This window comes from Myotis myotis, unplaced genomic scaffold (genome assembly GCF_014108235.1).
Source record: "Myotis myotis isolate mMyoMyo1 unplaced genomic scaffold, mMyoMyo1.p scaffold_m19_p_3, whole genome shotgun sequence".
Taxonomy (NCBI): Eukaryota; Metazoa; Chordata; class Mammalia; order Chiroptera; family Vespertilionidae; genus Myotis; species Myotis myotis.
In genome coordinates, this window is record NW_023416335.1 from 27,345,554 (window position 1) to 27,363,234 (window position 17,681).

General features: G+C 37.7%; 1 protein-coding gene across 4 annotated transcripts in view; it reads left to right on the top strand.

Annotated features, from left to right (window-relative positions):
* Nucleotides 1-17,681, top strand: part of TUBGCP3 (tubulin gamma complex associated protein 3) — a 93,528-nt gene that overhangs the window by 59,519 nt on the left and 16,328 nt on the right. For 3 of the 4 annotated variants that reach the window (XM_036297521.1, XM_036297519.1, XM_036297520.1), the window contains exons 15-19: nt 239-374; nt 1,448-1,516; nt 5,785-5,920; nt 16,384-16,472; nt 16,602-16,733. In XM_036297521.1, coding sequence (XP_036153414.1) covers nt 239-374; nt 1,448-1,516; nt 5,785-5,920; nt 16,384-16,472; nt 16,602-16,733 — 562 coding nt within the window. The remainder of the gene's footprint in view (nt 1-238; nt 375-1,447; nt 1,517-5,784; nt 5,921-16,383; nt 16,473-16,601; nt 16,734-17,681) is intronic. The other variant, XM_036297523.1, reaches the window with a different exon arrangement.

The following is a 17,681-nucleotide window of genomic DNA, read 5'->3' on the forward strand; positions in this document are numbered from 1 at the left end:
AATATTTTTCATTTAAGCTGAATAAAAATTAATTTTTTTTTGAAATTTTAAGGAAATTTATTTCCCCAAATACTTGGTGAAATCCTATTTACAGTTAATTCTGGGAAAGTTTTGTTACCATGTCATATTGGTTCCATTTGTCTTTGTTTTTATAACTTGAACTCTTTTTATAATTTTAAGTTTCTACATAGCTCATTAAGAATTCAAGTAACATTTTCTTTTTAAAAAATCTGTTAAGACCAGAACTTGTCCGTCCAGCTACGACTTTATATCAACACAATTTGACTGGAATTCTCGAAACTGCTGTCAGAGCCACCAACGCCCAGTTTGACAGTCCTGAGATCCTCAAAAGACTGGATGTGAGGCTGCTGGAGGTACTGTAGCTTCAGGGTCTGTACAGTCTGCACAAAGCAATGAGCTCTCCCCTACCAGCAACTTTCCCCTGATGTTTTCCATGTTGTTTAAGGCGCGGCTAGTCTAGTGGGGAAGAGCCATTACTGAAAGACTGGGCAACCTGAGTTTGAATCCCCAGTATGTCGTCTGTTATGGCGTTATCTTAGATAAGTCACTGCCTGTCTACACCACACTAGGTTTCAGTTCTCACCTTACAAAGGGCTCTTGGGCAGAGAACATGCAACACTTAACACAGTGCTTGGCGGCCGTCATGGATGCCCAGTAAATTGAGGTATGGTTAATGGTAACGTTGATAGGAGGCACAGTGATGAGGTAGAATTATAATAATAATATTTATCAAAAATAGATGTTTTTAGCCCAGCCGGCATGGCTCAGTGGTTGAGCATCAACCTATGAACCAGGAGGTCACAATTTGATTCCCCGTCAGGGCACATGCCCAGGTTGCAGGCTCAATACTAGTGGGGGACATGCAGGAGGCAGCCAATCAATGATTCTCATCATTGATGTTTCTGTCTCTCTCTCCTCTCCCTTTCTCTCTGAAATCAATAAAAATATACTTAAAAAAAGATGTTTTAGTTTTAGTTTGATAGAAGATAACATTTCTTAAGGAAATGAGTATCATAAACATCAGATACTGTTTGTTTAGCTATGGTAAAGGACCATTAGCAGGACCTGTTGGGTTTTTAAAAATATATTGATTTTTAAGGATTTGGAACATATAAGGCAGTAGGTTTTGTCATAAAGAAATGGTGATGAATTTTAAATACATTTTATATATTCATTTAAAAATATTCCATTCCAAAAATATTTGTAGAGCACCTACTGTGCACCTATCATTGTCTAAATGCTGAGGATCCAGGAGGTACAAAGAAATGCAGTTCTCTGCTGTCATGCAGCTAACACTCAAAACTGTTGAGCAGTTTTTAAAAATTGGGTTTTATTTTATTACCTTTACTTTGAGGATTTGACAAGTTCTTTGGCATTAAGCTTAACACTGGTGGCAAGTCCTGCAGTTGTTTGTTTTTGCTCTTAGGTGTCTCCAGGTGACACTGGGTGGGATGTCTTCAGCCTGGACTACCATGTTGATGGACCGATTGCAACTGTAAGATCATTCTGGGTATTTTTATAATAGTCACAGCTATTTAGCTTGCTAAGCATTTTGCTGTTTTAGAATTGGCTTTCTTCTATAAGAACTTCTAATTAAACTAATCACTTGACATCTACGATATACTCAAGTGAATGAATATTTAAGCCCAAATTGTGTGTGTGTTTTAAATAACCATTAATGAGTGCTGAAATGGTGTATTATTTTAAGAATTCTTAAAAATATCAGTTGTTCCATCACAGGTTTCACCAAGTATTTAATAAATGGATATTCATTTTGTTCCGTTATTCTTAGACTGTAGTAACTAATTTAGGATAACTTGAAAGGAACTATAAAATGTATTTTAGGGAAGTTGTATTTTTATTTAGATAAAGTTTGATATTTAGTATTCATTTCAACTGATGAGGAAATAACAGCACTATTGTTCATAGTGCTTTTACCATGCTTAAAGGAAAGTACTGTTTCTTTTAACAGTTACCAGATCATGAAAGATTGACCAGCAGAGTTGCCTTTCTTGGGCCTGCAATTTAAATGCCCCTTCTTAAGTGCTCATTCTTTCTTTATTCAGACTGGCATGGAATCTCCTTGGCTGAGATACCTCTTTAAACTTATTTCAGCCATTTTTATATCTGAAATATTGAGAAAGGACATTCATTTTTTTAATTATTAGGAAAAGTATTCTGTTTAGAAGTAATATATTTTGGGTCTAAAATTTCTCCTTAGTGGTTCTTGCAGAGTTTTGACTCCATGGCTGTTCTGTCTCTCAAGGTATAAGCCACATATGCTGCTAAAATACTTCCATCAAAGCCATACCCTCCCTCTTTTCACTTCCAAGTTAACAGATTTGCCACTGGCAAATGGCTCTATCATGTCTACTGTGAAAGGTAGCTACTGGTGCAGTTCTTTTTACAAATAAGTTACTAATGTTTAAACTTTACCAGATCAAATCTATCAGATTTTAAATGCGTAACTGCTCGCAAATTTAATTTTTGGTCATATTCAAGTTAGTTTTTAAATTTTTTTTATTATCAACCTCATACAACAATTTTTCTAGTTTATCAACACATACATGTTTAAAAGTGATATCTTTACCTAGCAAATGCTAATTTGGTCATTTTGAAGGTCAATCTTCATATTTTAAGAATTCAAACTTGTCTTAGCAGAGTAAACAATAAGCTAAGTTAGTAAAATATTTAAAAGATAAATACCTTGACCAAAACTATAAATCAGTAGTTAAACAGGTTTCTGCAACTGATCATAAATCTCAAACTCCATATTTTAAACACACTTATTTTTTTAGAGGCATGGAACAGGCCAAGGATAGAAATAAATGTTTTCATGTTTGACTTATATCCTAAACAGTTTTAAATAATTTTAATATCCGAAACAGGATATTTTAACAAATTATTTAAATTAGAAATTTTCATATTATCTAATTTATTAATATTGTATACATTGCATATTTTTTCATAGTATAAAAGATGCCATAGTAAAAACAGTTGTATCAATTACTTCACAAAATGTAAGTGCCTTGAGTGATAAAGTGAAAATGGTCTATAAAACTGAAATGGTTATTTCATAATATTGCAGCTCTTACTAGTGAGTATCAAAGTTCATGCATTGCAAACTGTGTATACACTATTAAGCGTGCAATATTTAAAAATTTTTTAGAGTTTTGAAAACTCTAGTAGAGTCGAAGGAAGTTTATATAATATTTATTAAAAAAAACAAATTAAGGATATATTCCTTTCTATGCCCAATAGTTACCAACTCCAGTGGGTTGAATTGGGAAGGAGAAAAGGATCTCATAATTTGATTAGCAAGGCCTTCCAGAGATATCTTATGGGAAATGATCCCTGGAATGTCTGGTCTTTGCTGTTCCAGTCTTAGGGTTAGTTTATGTCCTGGGTTAGTATATTTTCAGCTAAATGCTTTACCTATAGTCATATTATTGTACAACTGCAGGTATTCAGACTAATACTAGAAATTGAAATAATTTTTAACTATCAGATTAAATTTTATGCAGTGGTATGCAGAAATTACAGGAAAGGTAAGAGAGGACGATTGCATTTAAAAGTATACTCTTAGAGTCAAATTTTGAGAGAGAATGGTTTTCTGCTTTTTCCCTGTTAAATTAAATTACAATATTATCCATTCCCTTTCTATTCTCATTAATTGAGATTGTCATTTTTGTACAGTTAGTTATAATAGGTACATATCTTATATTAGCTATATAATTACATCTTATATAACATATAATTTTAGCTTCTTATTAACTCTGAAAAGGGATGTGGAAAGATTATCTTTAATCTTCTCTTTTTGATAATGGGCAGGATAAAATCCAGTTATTTCTGTCATTGGTCTCCAGGGTATTAGATAAGGTATCAGAAGCATATTTGTTTACTTTTATCTAAACTTTATTTTACAAATAGGCGATGAACTGAAAAAATATATACCTAGCAAAACTAAAATGTGAAGGATGTTTTCCCCTGTGTAAATGCAGTGGAACATGAATTGTTATTAAACAGAATTTCTGTAAATCAGGTCATGTTAAATGTGCTCGGGAAGTTTGGTACTTAAGGGAGCCCTGTAAGATATTATTTGTATAGCAAGGAATCCTTTAATTTATTTGTAAAATTATTTAATTTGGTCACCCTTCATTTAAGTAATTGCAAGAATATTAATAGTGTAAGCAGCACATTAAAATGGGTAATTTCTAAAACATTCATAGTTGGTGTTGGAGTCTCTCAAAGCAGCTCCTAATCACTCCTATTTAGACATGTCATCATTAGTATTGAGCATCTACCAAATACTGGCACAGAAAAGCATACAGAAGAATAAACAGATAGTCTTTGTAAAAGGTAAAAAGTGCCAAGAACATACCAAATAAGACAAGGTAAAACATTCTATAATTAAGTGCTAAAATTGTAAGGGTCAAGCAGTAAAGAGGGGAAATGGTGAGACCAGGGAAAGGTATGGCCTTTGTCCTTGAGGCACAGGTGGGGTTTGGGCAGAAGAGAATGATGGGCTAGGTCAGTGATGGCGAACCTTTTGAGCTCGGCGTGTCAGCATTTTGAAAAACCCTAACTTAACTCTGGTGCCATGTCACATATAGAAATTTTTTGATATTTGCAGCCATAGTAAAACAAAGATTTATATTTTTGATATTTATTTTATATATTTAAATGCCATTTAACAAAGAAAAATAAACCAAAAATATGAGTTCGCGTGTCACCTCTGACATGTGTGTCATAGGTTCGCCATCACTGGGCTAGGTCATAGGGCAGTGATGTGAGTCAAGACCCAAGGACGTGAATGTACAAAGCTGGGCACAAGAGTGAGACGCAGACTTTAGGAGAAGAGCGCGCACTCCTGAATGCTCAGCCTTGACCTGCTGCTGAGTGCCAGGCCCTGCTCAGACCAGTTACTTTCAGTAACACATGTAAATGGGTTCTCTGTAAATCAGGTCATGTTCAATGTGCTGGAGGCATTAGAAAGGGATGAAAATGTGCCCATGTCGGTGCTGCACACATATGTGTGTCAGAAAAGTGTTGGACTGAAATCTGCAGAAAACCCTGTTACCTTTATGCATGGGACATACTTACACTAGAAAATTACTTATGGTTTATCTGACATTCAAATTTAACAGGGTGTTCTGTGTTTTTATTTGCTAAATCTGGCCACTATAGGAGGGAGGTCGGCATAGAAAGCAGGCCTGGCCCTATCCCTACCCACAGAGCTTATTCTCCCTGGTTGTGAAACTACTGTCTTCAAAAGCAATAAGTACATGTGTTCAAATAACCTGGAGGCCTCTTTTCAGACGAGAAGATTCTTCTTGGTCCTCCTTCCATGAGATTCACCACCCTCACCTATCCTTCAGGTGGGTGGGGGTAGAAAACACTGCTATGCATTTGGATTTGCTATGAAGATGAGGGTTAGGCCAGGTTTAAAAATCTCACTAGACCATTTACTAGCTGTGTGACCTTGCTTAGGTCTCTATTTCCCATCTGTAAAATTGGCATATTATTGTGAGTTTACTTGGCATGCTGCTTAGCATGTAAATAATTAATGTCGTTGTTATATAATGATACTTTCTTAAAATGTACTATATTAGTTGCTTACATACTATTTTGCATCTATTAGAGTTGATTGTGTGTTCTCTGCTCTGGTTTTTTTGTTAAAAAAGAAAAAATTATTGAGACCTGTACTGGGAGAGTCCTTATGTCACAGAATACTATCATCCTGTCTTCTGCTGTTCTTTTTAGGTGTTTACCCGAGAATGCATGAGCCACTATCTAAGAGTGTTTAACTTCCTTTGGCGGGCCAAGCGGATGGAATATATCCTCACTGACATACGGAAGGGGCATATGTGTAACGCGAAGCTCCTGAGAAATATGCCAGGTAACTTCCATCAGAAGGCAGTCAGGTGAACTTTGCATCCCACCTGGTGCATGCATACCAGCAACTTCACCCTCTGTGTTGTGTCCAGCAGTTTAGCAAAAATGAAAGTTGTCTTAAAAGTAATTGAACTGAAAAGTGCTTCGTTATTGTGCTTTTGAATTGGGCTTTTGTGATAAGGTTCACTTGTAATACTGCTTATCTTGATCTCAGTGCAAATCAGACAAACAACAACATTGAGTCAAGTTAGATTTTTTTTAGACCATGAAATTTATTTTAGAATCACATTTGTTTTTCACTGTAGTATTCATATGTGTACTTTAATTTAAAAATAATTACTTTTAAGGAAAGAAAGTTGTTTAATAAATCACTGACTCATTTAACATTCACTTAGTGTTTTAATTAAAGTCTATTTGTGTATTGCCTTGATGTTTTGTTTTGGTTCATAAACCAGAAGATGGACATATTTTATAATATTATTTTGCAATTAATAGCTATAGTAAAAATTCTCATGTCAGATAGTCAAAGTTTTAATGTTATAAATACTGAATGATTTCAATTATGAATAATTTTGAAATCTTTATATTGAATTTGAACAAAGCCTTTGAGAAAATATTTCAACAAGTATGTCTTTAAAGAAGAAATAAGCTATTATATTCTTAATCTTTTAATTGGTAAAAGTAATTATTTAAAAAGAAGCAGTTGTTTAAAGGAAGGCGGACATGACCTCTGCTTGTTATTTAGGTCAAGGCTGGTCCTTGAGCCAGCTCCAAAGCTCCAGGATAATGGCATCCCAGAAGCCTGAGGTCTAGAGGGCACCTGTCCACATGCTGACATATGGAATAGGCAGTTTTTACTGTGTCCGTGTTTTCTCTGTTGCCAGCAGGTCTTTTCCAATGGATCATGATATTCCTGCTCTTGGCCTAGCTTCCTCTGGACTCATTTTATAGAAAATTAATCATAGGGATCCTCTGAAATAGCTGAGAAGGAAGTGAGGGGGACATTTTCTTTTAAATGCTGTAATGGTTGTGCACAGTAAATACTGCCTTCAGCAGGCACTTTCTAGTAAATGTGGAGTGACTGGCACGTGGGTGCCTCTTGAAAGGAGGCAGAAGGAGGAATCAGTTGAGGAGAGAACCTCGCACTGTCTCCCGGCTCTGCATCTCAGGAGCCTCTCGTGGTGTGTCACAGGATTACTCACGTATTTCCTGGGTGTGCACTCGCCAGTTACTCAGTTTACCTGCAGTGCTCCTTCTCTGCGTTCTTTTTAATACTGTTGAGTAGAGCGGTTCTTAACTGTCACTTCTCTGTGCCAGCATCTTTCTTGTCTGATTTAGATCAATCCCAGGTGAAGCAAATACTTTGTCATTGTATCACTCTTCTCCTTTCAAATAAGCATTAGTATTATGTTTAGCCCTGGGAAATCTAAGCTCTATAACAATTTTAAATATTAGCTGGTTCTGATATATTTTTCTGATTTGAATATCAGCTTAACAATGTCTGTATAAATTTGCTTTTCTCTTGTATTGAGTAATCAGCTATGAGTTTTGTTTTCTTTCAAAGATAACTAATACATTTGTTTGATCAGTTTTCTATGTATGGGAAAAATATATTTATCTTTTATAAAATCAATAACTTTAATTTTACTTGATCTTATTATGTGTAGTTTAGTTTCAGCTTCTTTCACTAATCCCTTTTCCTTAATAAAACTTCTAGCTGGGCCAGGGTGACTCAGTTTGGTTGAGCATTGTCCTGTGCACCAAAAGGCTGCTGGTTCAATTCCTGGTCAGGGCACATACCTGGGTTGCGGGTTTGATCCCCAGCCTGGGAGTGTACGGAAGGCAACTGATCGATGTTTCTCTCATATGTGATGTTTCTCTCCCCTGCCCCAACTCCTCTTCCTCCTATCTAAAAATCAGTAAAAACATATCTTTGGGTGAGGATTAAGAAAAAATAGAACTTCTAAAATATTTTTAATAGTATAATACTTTCTTTTTAGTTGAATGTGTAGTCCTTTTATTTAATCTTTTCCCCCCACTAATATAAATAATGCCATAAGCTTTTTTTTTTTTGATAAGTGTATATTTATATAAGCCTCTGAATATTTCTTTAGAATAGATAAATTGGAAATGGAGAATTGGGAGGTTAACAGGCATGAATTTTAGTTTTACTTTATACCTGCTAATACTTAGTGTTTCTATTTTCACTTTATTGGTACGTATTGTCTGTTTACATTCAGGAAAGTTACAATTAATTTACTTCCCCATAAGCACAGCTCTCCCTGCTTGAAAGTTGTCTGCATTGCTATTTTTGTGGCTAACATTGGATTATTATATTCAAACAAATTATCAGTTTGATAGGTGAAAATGGAAGTTCATTTTAATTTTAAAAATGCCTTTAAAATTATTGATCAGTGTCAACACTTCTTTTTCTCCTCCCCTCCCCTCCTCTCCACTCCCCTCCCCTTCCCTTTCCCCTTCCCGTTCCCCTTCTCCTCTTTCTCTTGTCATTTGTGTTTCTTGAGGGAAGTTGTGTGGTTTTTGACCTTGTTTCTCTTGGGGTGTAATGTTCTTACCTTTAGTTTATAAGGAAGTGTTTTAAAGTTGTTAGTGGCCAGGCAAGTTAATGCACAGAAATCAGCCAGGTAGTTAGGCTTGTTAATGCAGCAAATTTAGGAATGTCCCGCCAACCATAAATCTGAGGCAAAAATATAAAAAGATTCTATAAAGTACTTCTGTAAACATCCTTTGGAATTCTACATGCATGCACAGTGTGTGTAGGTGGTTTGATCATATGTATAGTATCAGTAATCATCACTCTAGGAATCATTTTAATAATGTTCATCAACATAAATGGGTTGGAGTAAATAGTTACCCTTGAAAATGATGTGTTTAGGACAAGCGTTTTTGATAATGGTCTACCCAGATATTTATACCCATTTTTATCTATTTCCCATTCAACTGAACAAAAAATTGTTGTTGTTGTTGTTGTTGTTTTAAATTAAATCTTTATTGTTCAGATTATTACAATTGTTCCTCTTTTTTCCCCCCTTAGCTCCCCTCAACCCGGTGTCCCTCCCGCCCTCTGCCCTCCCCCCTCCCTCCCCCACTGTCTTCATCCATAGGTGCACGATTTTTGTCCAGTCTCTTCCTGCATCCCCCACACCCTTTCCCCCCCAAGAATAGTCAGTCCACTCCCTTTCTATGCACCTGATTCTATCATAATCACCAGTTTATTCTTTTCATCAGATTATTTATTCACTTGATTTTTAGATTCACTTGTTGATAGATGTGTATTTGTTGTTCATAATTTGTATCTTTACCTTTTTCTTCTTCTTCCTCCTCTTAAAGGATACCTTTCAGCATTTCATATAATACTGGTTTAGCGGTGATGAACCCCTTTAGCTTTTTCTTATCTGTGAAGCTCTTTATCTGACCTTCAGTTCTGAATGATAGCTTTGCTGGATAAAGTAATCTTGGTTGTAGGTTCTTGGCATTCATCACTTTGAATATTTCTTGCCACTCCCTTCTGGCCTGCAAAGTTTCTGTTGAGAAATCAGCTGACAGTCGTATGGGTACTCCCTTGTAGGTAACTGATTGTCTTTCTCTTGCTGCTTTTAAGATTCTCTCTTTGTCTTTTGCTCCTGGCATTTTAATTATGATGTGTCTTGGTGTGGTCCTCTTTGGATTCCTTTTGTTTGGGGTTGTCTGCGCTTCCTGGACTTGTAAGTCTATTTGTTTCACCAGGTAGGGGAAATTTTCTGTCATTATTTCTTCAAATAGGTTTTTAATATTTTGCTCTCTCTCATCTTCTGGCACCCCTATAATTCTGATGTTGGTACACTTGAAGCTGTCCCAGAGGCTCCTTACACTATCTTCGTATTTTTGGATTCTTTTTTCATTTTGCTTTTCCGGTTGGGTGTTTTTTGCTTCTTCGTATTTTAAATCTTTGCCTTGATTCTTGCTCTCCTCTGGTCTGCTTTTAGGAGTCTGTATAATGTTCTTTATTTCAGTCAGTGTATGCTTAATTTCTAGTTGGTCCTTTATCACAACCTCGAGGGTCTCACTAGATTTCTTGAGGGTCTCATTAAGTTTATCTGCGGTTTCTAGAAAATTCTTGAAAAACCTTAAAAGTGTGGTTTTGAACTCTATATCCAGTAGTTTGCTTTCCTCCATTTCTGTCATTTTGTGTCCTGTTTCTTTGTCTCACCATTTTTTATCCTTCGCTGTGTCGATAGAGTGGTTTTCTGTGCTAAGTGTCCTATAGGGCCCAGTGGCTCAGCCTCCCCAAGTACCTGAGGTAGACACTCTTGGCGTACCCCCTTGTGGGCTTTGTGTACAGTCTTGTTGTAGTTAAGCCTTGATTGTTGTAGTTATCACTGGGAGGAATTGACCTCCAGGCCAATTGGCTGTGAGAATCAGCTGTTTCTGCAGTGGGAGAACTCCTGTGCTGGCGACACCCCTCCGGCACAAGACTTGCTTCAGTGGGGCTTTGGTGCTCACTGAGTCTGCCCCCTGAGTGTGTCCCTTATGGATCTCAGGAGTTGTAATTGGATGGTCCCACTCTGACCACTGGGTATACTAGCTCTTGGATCTAAGGAGGTGCTAATTTAGCCTCTGCCTGAGCCTACCCAGTAGGAGCTACGAGGAGATCTGCAGATTCCCCTTCCTTGTTTGGGGTTTGGAGGTGCCCAAATGAGGTGCAGCTGTGAAGCAATGCAAGCTGCTGTGGGGCCTTGGGCCTTCTTTTGGAAGTGCTGTGCCTGTCTGGCCCAGCTGCAGTTTGTTAGGTAATATTTAGATTGCAAAGGGCCAGGGCATTCATATGCAAAAGCCTCTGCCGAAGCTTGGGTGGGGTGGGGTCTCAGGGAATCAACAGGGTGGAGCAAACAGCTACAGAGGATCCTCAGCCCTGCCCTTAGGGGCCCCGCATCTCAGTGTCCTGTAATTGCTGCAAACACCTTTGAGAGAAAGCCGCCTTCAGGTTCCGAGTTCTGCCCGCTGCCAGACAGTCCAGTTTCTCCCTATATGAGTCTAGGTTCCCAGAGACTCACCCGGAACTGGAATTCAGAGCAGTCGGGGGCTTGTGACTCCCTCCCTATTCAAAAAGACAGCTGCGTCCTCAGTTGCCAGCCCTTGCTGCATGCGCCTCCATACCTCTGCACTTCCGCACCTCCTCTGAGTCTCAGTGTGCTTTTCTCTGTCCTTCTAGTTGTAGAATTTTCACTCAGCCAGCCTTCCTGTGGTTCTGGATGATGTCTGTTTTGTCTTTTAGTTGTATTTTTGAATTTGTTGTGGGAGGCAGCAATTTCCGGTGTTTACCTATACCACCATCTTGGTTTTCCTCAAAAAATAGTTGTTGGTACTAAAATAGTTTAAAGATTTTTTTCCAGTGGTATGGAATTTTGTTTTTGGTTATATTCAGTTAATCTAAAAAGTATCTCTATTAATGGCAACTAAACTTGTATTTCAAATAACATTTAACAAAATGAAGTAGACAGATGTAGGTAAATAAGTTTATATTCTTTCTCAGCCTTCTATATTGGGAGGGTGTAAATGAAGGATCACGTTCCCAAAAGATTGGTATTAAAATAATCTCTTTTTGTGGTCTTTATTAAAAATAAAATTGCACATGGTAGGGGCGAGAGAGGTGGTCAACTCCCTTATAGGTGACATGTTGCCATGGAAGTGTTATGGCATTTTGTTAGTTTAATTGACAGCTATTTTTCTTTCTTGGTAGTTAATATAATAATGACGCATTTTACACTTGACAGTGTTCCAGACTGAGTGAAATAGCTTAAAGATGAACAGACATTTTCTCTTTAAAAGTTTATTTTTGTCTCACTTTTGTATGTATGGATGAGTCAGTAGTCCTGACTAATGATACATTCATAAGAAGTTCTCTCTGCTGGACATTAAGCTGAGTGCTTGGTTTGTTAGCACAGATGCTGGGCTGCATTGTCCGGCTCAGTCCCCACAACACCAGCATCGGGCTGTGCTGTCAGACTGTGACCTCAGGCTGATTTTCTCGTCTTCTGCCTCACTTTCCTCATTTGGGTTATCAGGATTAAATCTGTGTAAAGTAAATAGGCTAGCACTGCCTCGGGCGAGCACTCTGTGCAGTTGTTGCAACGTGCCTGATGATACAGTGGATGGATGATGTCTGCAGGAGGACCTTAACCAGGATTAGAGATACTGAATATAAGAGCTGTGGAGAATGCTACCAAGTCCTTTGAATCCTTAGCCTTGAGAAATAAATCAGATGGGTAATTTGATGAAGTCACTTTTTAAAATATGGTAGCATCAATTATAAATATAGGTTGGAGGAGGTGATTATGAAATTGTGAAGAAAATGACTTAGGGTATTTTAAAACAAGAAACATTTTTAATTTTTAGCAACACGCAGCTCTGTTTATGGTGCATCTCCACATGAGTAGGTGCTTCTCATTGAAAATGCCAAAACCATATGGTCAAGTCCTTTATCTTTTCAGAGCCATTTGTGTTTTTTAATCGAAGTTGAAGTTCTTTCAACAACCTTTAGAGGGCAGTAAAGAATTACAAATGAATCTAATACCTCTTAAACTAGAGAATGATCATTCTGGATTTTGTATATACTACTGTCTACTGTTAGTTAGTCTAGTGGGAGATATATTGTATTTATTGGACTCAGTGCAAATGTTGCTTTGTTTTTGGGAGTCTTAGAATTATATAGTTCTTTGTGGGTCAACTATAAAAACACAAGTACTTATATTTTAACCTTGTTTTAAATGTATTTTCAAGGTGCCGGGTAAAGAGATTCAAGGGATGTTTCAGGTGTGAGTTGTTAAATTGTAAGTTTTAGGAATTAAGGAACCAAATTATGCATTGTGAATTTAATCTTATGAATAGGGTTCAGAATCAATGAGAAATTATGAAATACAGCATATATAGTGTTTGATTACTCACATGGGGAAGAGAAAGAATTGTAGTGCTGCAGGGATTTTAGACTTTTATTATGTGGACTCTTTTATCAGATTTCTTTTTAGCAGGCAGTATCCTGAGAGCAGCAGCCATAGGTCTACTCATTCTCAGAGGTTTTCTTTTAAGAGAGTGCCATTAAGATGCATTTTCACACAAGAAAATGTGATTTTTCAAGAAAGAAAACATTATTTGGTAGTACTTTAAGACTGTAAAAGAAAAGAACACATTTTAACATTGTTGTTAAATTTGCCTTGTTCATGGAAACCTTTGAAAAGGATATGCGTTTAAATAGTCATCTGTTTAAATAGAAGAATACAGACTATCTGCTTTAATTTTGAGGATCTAAGTCCCTCATTCAGTCAATAATAGTGAGGGCCTACTTTGTGCCCCTCTCCTTGGTATCCAGTGATGGATATGACAAACAAGGTGCCTGTGGTCACAAGGTGCTTATGGTCTTCACGTTTATTGCCCCTTAGGGCCAGATGCACACTTAAACAAGAGCTTATAATACACTGTGATAAGTTGTTTGACATGGAAAGACCAGATGCTATAGAAATACAAAAAGACACTTGTGCACAAAAACTGGTTGCTGAAGAGTTTTGTTTGTTTAAAGGGCAGTTTTAAATGTTGATGGGAAGAAGGAAGTAGAGGTTGATGAATCCTAGAGTGAAAGAAAGAGGACATTTAGGGCACAGGTGGTTCTGGGTTAGCTTTGGAGCTGTGCTGCTGCCACATGAGTGTGTGGGTTCCGTGGCCAGTGGTGGGGGCAGTTCCCACCTGGTGGCTGCTTTTCCACATGACCTAGGAGGGGGAGTGGAGAGAAGGAGGTGGATCAAAGCGTTCAGGATTGAGAGGGCTAAACAGCTGCTTTAGAGTAAGGGAAAATAATGGATTTCTCCACACCATGGAGATTAGCTGAGCTCGGATGCCATGAATTTTGGGTTGACACCAACATTACATGGTGATTGTTTCTGTAAATGTTTTTGTTTTATGGCCATTCAGTTGCATTTTCATTTCCAAATGTGGGTGACATTAAAGATTCTAGAAGATGAATCAGTAGTGGAGAAATTGTACACTCAAGTAAATCAGAGATTATCAACCAAATTAATGAGTTAATTACTACAGGTCTACTTATCAAACTGTCTCAATGCCAGAAAAAATATTTCTGGTTTACCAAGGAGCTCAAAAATGAAATGTGAAAATGTTAGCAAAAATGTGCCACCTGCTACTAAAAACCAATGCAATGAAATATCTAAGTACTGCAGGTTTGATTGTCAGTGCGACTCCAGTGAAAAAAACTCCAGAGGAGACCCCAAGAAATACAGACTAAAAGAAACAATAAAAACTTGAGCTTTCCTGTAATTGAGCTCTTTTTATTATGCATAGAAAATTGATTTGGAGCTAGATGGTGAAAAGTAGCCATGAAAAAAATATTTTATGCTTCTGTAGTAAGTAAAGGGTTGCCCAGAGATAGCAGTGAGAGTAATCTACTTAATACTTTCATAAGAAATCTACAGGAGTATATGAAGAAATTACAGCTTTGTCAGTGATGTTAAACTTTCTCTGGGAGAAAAATGTCAAGGTGGATAAGCATAAACTACAGTATTCACAAGGCTGGAAAACAAGTTGATGGCGTTCACTGTGAATACATGCAAAGCAGTGCATTTTAGGAAATACTCATTTAGGAAATGGAGGGTAGATTCAGAGACATTGGATATCACAATGAGACCTGAGTGTCATTATGTTTGATTTGTGAAGACATTACTCAATTTGTTTCCCTGTGAAAAAGTCCACCAGAATTCTGTGATAAAATGAAGAGCATTAAAAAAAAAAAACTTCCATAAATGATATCTAGATTTATATAACTTTGTGTCACTAAAAGAAATCACACGCTAGAAAGGTCTTGCGGACCAGTATGTGCTGTGCACGCCTGCACAAATGTTGCATGTTTACATATAACAGACAGTGTTTCAGGTAAGGCTGCCTGGCTCCAGGGGGGAAGATCCAGTCTTTCATCCCAGCTCAGGGTTAAAATCCAAAATGGAAATGGTAGTCACCATTGAAATGGCAGTAAATGGGAGTTACTTCTCTAGAAGCTTACTTAAACCGTAATACGGATGAATACCACTTAAAACAGCATTTTATTATGCTCTTTACATTGAAAAGTAATTTTGGTTAAATAGGCTATGAGTATTAGACTAGAAATCTTAGCCCCACTTGATAGTTTCAGTGAAAAATAAAGTACATTCTTCATTCTAGGCTTACAAATGAAATGCGAAGCTTATACCCTGTTCTTTAGAGGAATATTTGCCATATTCACGGAGTACGGATTCCTAATGGTGTGGAAGAGATCAGGTGTATTTGGAGCACGTGCTGATCTTCTGAGGTGGCTGTGCTATTTCTTCACTGGCCAGATAGTACATGTTAGACCAGGCCAGCAAAATCCCCAGTGCCACTTAATTCTGGAGTATTTGTAAAAGTATATATTGTGACTGTTATTTTTTTCACACCTGTTCATATATTTTATTCCACATTATTGTCTGAAGAAGGGACAAGAATGATATTTCAAATAACTGCATACAGCAACAAATTATTTATCCAGGGAGCTGATTAAAGGTATATGGAGTTATAACAATATGTCAGGTCTGACCCCTATTTAAATCTATGTAGTCGTCCTCTGAGGGCCCCATCTCTGATTGAATCCTCATGTACAATAGTGCCCCACCATACTTGGGTAGTTTTTGAGCAAAAATTAAAAGTGCAAGCAGAGAGCGGCTGCTCCGTGGTGACCTTCAAGCCTTTTGATGGTCTTATAATCTCATAAAGAATAGAAGCAGGGTCGGCTCCCTCCAAGGCTCATTTTTCTCTCAGGTGACAAGGTCACATTCGGGTCCTTAAGGAAATGTCACTTTTGTCTCCAAATAGCTAGGGAATAGTAACTGTTTCATGCACAGTAGGGAGATTAATTGTAAAGAAGCCATAAAATTGAGCTTGCATTTATTCAAGATCCTGCACAATTATTTTGTTTTATGCCATTCTTTATTAGCTCCTTATATTCTGTAAAGTAATATAGTGCTACTTGAATAGATAGCTGAATCCTTTTTTTAGCTTGAATGGCACAGACATTGATTATGAAAGGGTTGTTTCTCAACGGGTGAGGAATTAAAGCTAGTGATTTTTTTTTTTAATATTTTATTGATTTTTTACAGAGAGGAAGGGAGAGAGATAGAGAGTTAGAAACATCGATGAGAGAGAAACATCGATCAGCTGCCTCCTGCACACTCCCTACTGGGGATGTGCCCGCAACCCAGGTACATGCCCTTGACCGGATTCGAGCCTGGGACCTTTCAGTCCGCAGGCCGATGCTCTATCCACTGAGCCAAACCGGTTTCAGCAAGAATTTTTTTTTTTTTAAGATATATTGTAGATACACAGGACGGAGAGCATGGGGTTGATTTTCAGTGCTTTTCCCTGTGGCCTCTAACATCAGTCCTTTGACTCTTGCAGAGTTCTCTGGCGTGCTGCATCACTGTCACATTCTGGCATCTGAGATGGTCCATTTCATTCACCAGATGCAGTATTACATTACATTTGAGGTACATTTGAGTCATTCCTTGATTTTAGTTTAAATAAGTCATGTCTTATGACTTTGCATGGTATTATTTATGGAAGATACTATACTGGGAAGAACACAGTCTTACCCTAAGTATCATATCATTTCCTAGGTGCTTGAATGTTCTTGGGATGAACTTTGGAACAAAGTGCAGCAGGCCCAAGATTTGGACCACATCATTGCAGCCCACGAGGTGTTCTTGGATACCATCATCTCCCGGTGTCTGCTGGACACCGACTCCCGAGTAAGGCTGATGTGTGGTTTAGAAACAAGAAACAGAAAAGATCATAATCTCCTTTTCTTGAGTTCCTGTCTAATGGAGAATCTTAGTTGCCTGATGCCCACAGTAGTGATTAAGACAATCTTATCAGTAGTTAAATGTTCACAGCGCACGGTTTGTAAATACAATTGGAACAATAGTGCTGGAACAAGCATGCGCTCTAAAGTGGATGTGAAGATGGCAAAGAGTGGGATAATGTCCATTCATTTCCTAGGTGTAATAATATTCTCTTGTGGTTGTTCAAAAGAGAAAAACTAATCATGAGTGATGGCTTTGATGTGTGGAGGGATAATATCTGAACGAAGTAAACCCAGCAAGGCATGTGAGAACAAAACAAACAGGCACCTGTCTGAAAGTCCAGAAGAACGGTGTGAGAAAATGCAGGGCTCTCCAGGCTCCGTGCTCATTTTCTTTTTTTAAAATATATTTTTATTGATGTCAGGGAGGAAGGGAGAGGGCGAGAGAGTTAGAAACAACAATGAGAGAGAATCATTGGCTCCCTCCTGCATGCCTCACACTAGGGTTTGAGCCCGCAACCCGACCATGTGCCCTTACCCAAAATCGAACCCAGGACCCTTCAGTCCGCAGTCCAGCGTTCTATCCACTGAGCCAAACCAGCTAGGGCAAGTGGTGGTTAAATTTTAACACACAATTTTTTCTCCTTGACTATTGAAGTTGATCTTTTTCCTCCTCAAATTATTAATGGTTTTTTAAAAAAGTCTGAGATGGCCAAGGATAGAATTGATTCTCTTTAGTTGTGGCACATGGTGCTGTCAGTCCAGGAAAGAGCACTCATGTTCGTTAGGTTCCCCTGACCCATTCACACCATTGGCACCCGTGTCAGTGTGTTTGCTATATAACCTTGTGCATATATATATGTATATATAATTTTGCATGGACATAGTGTTTATT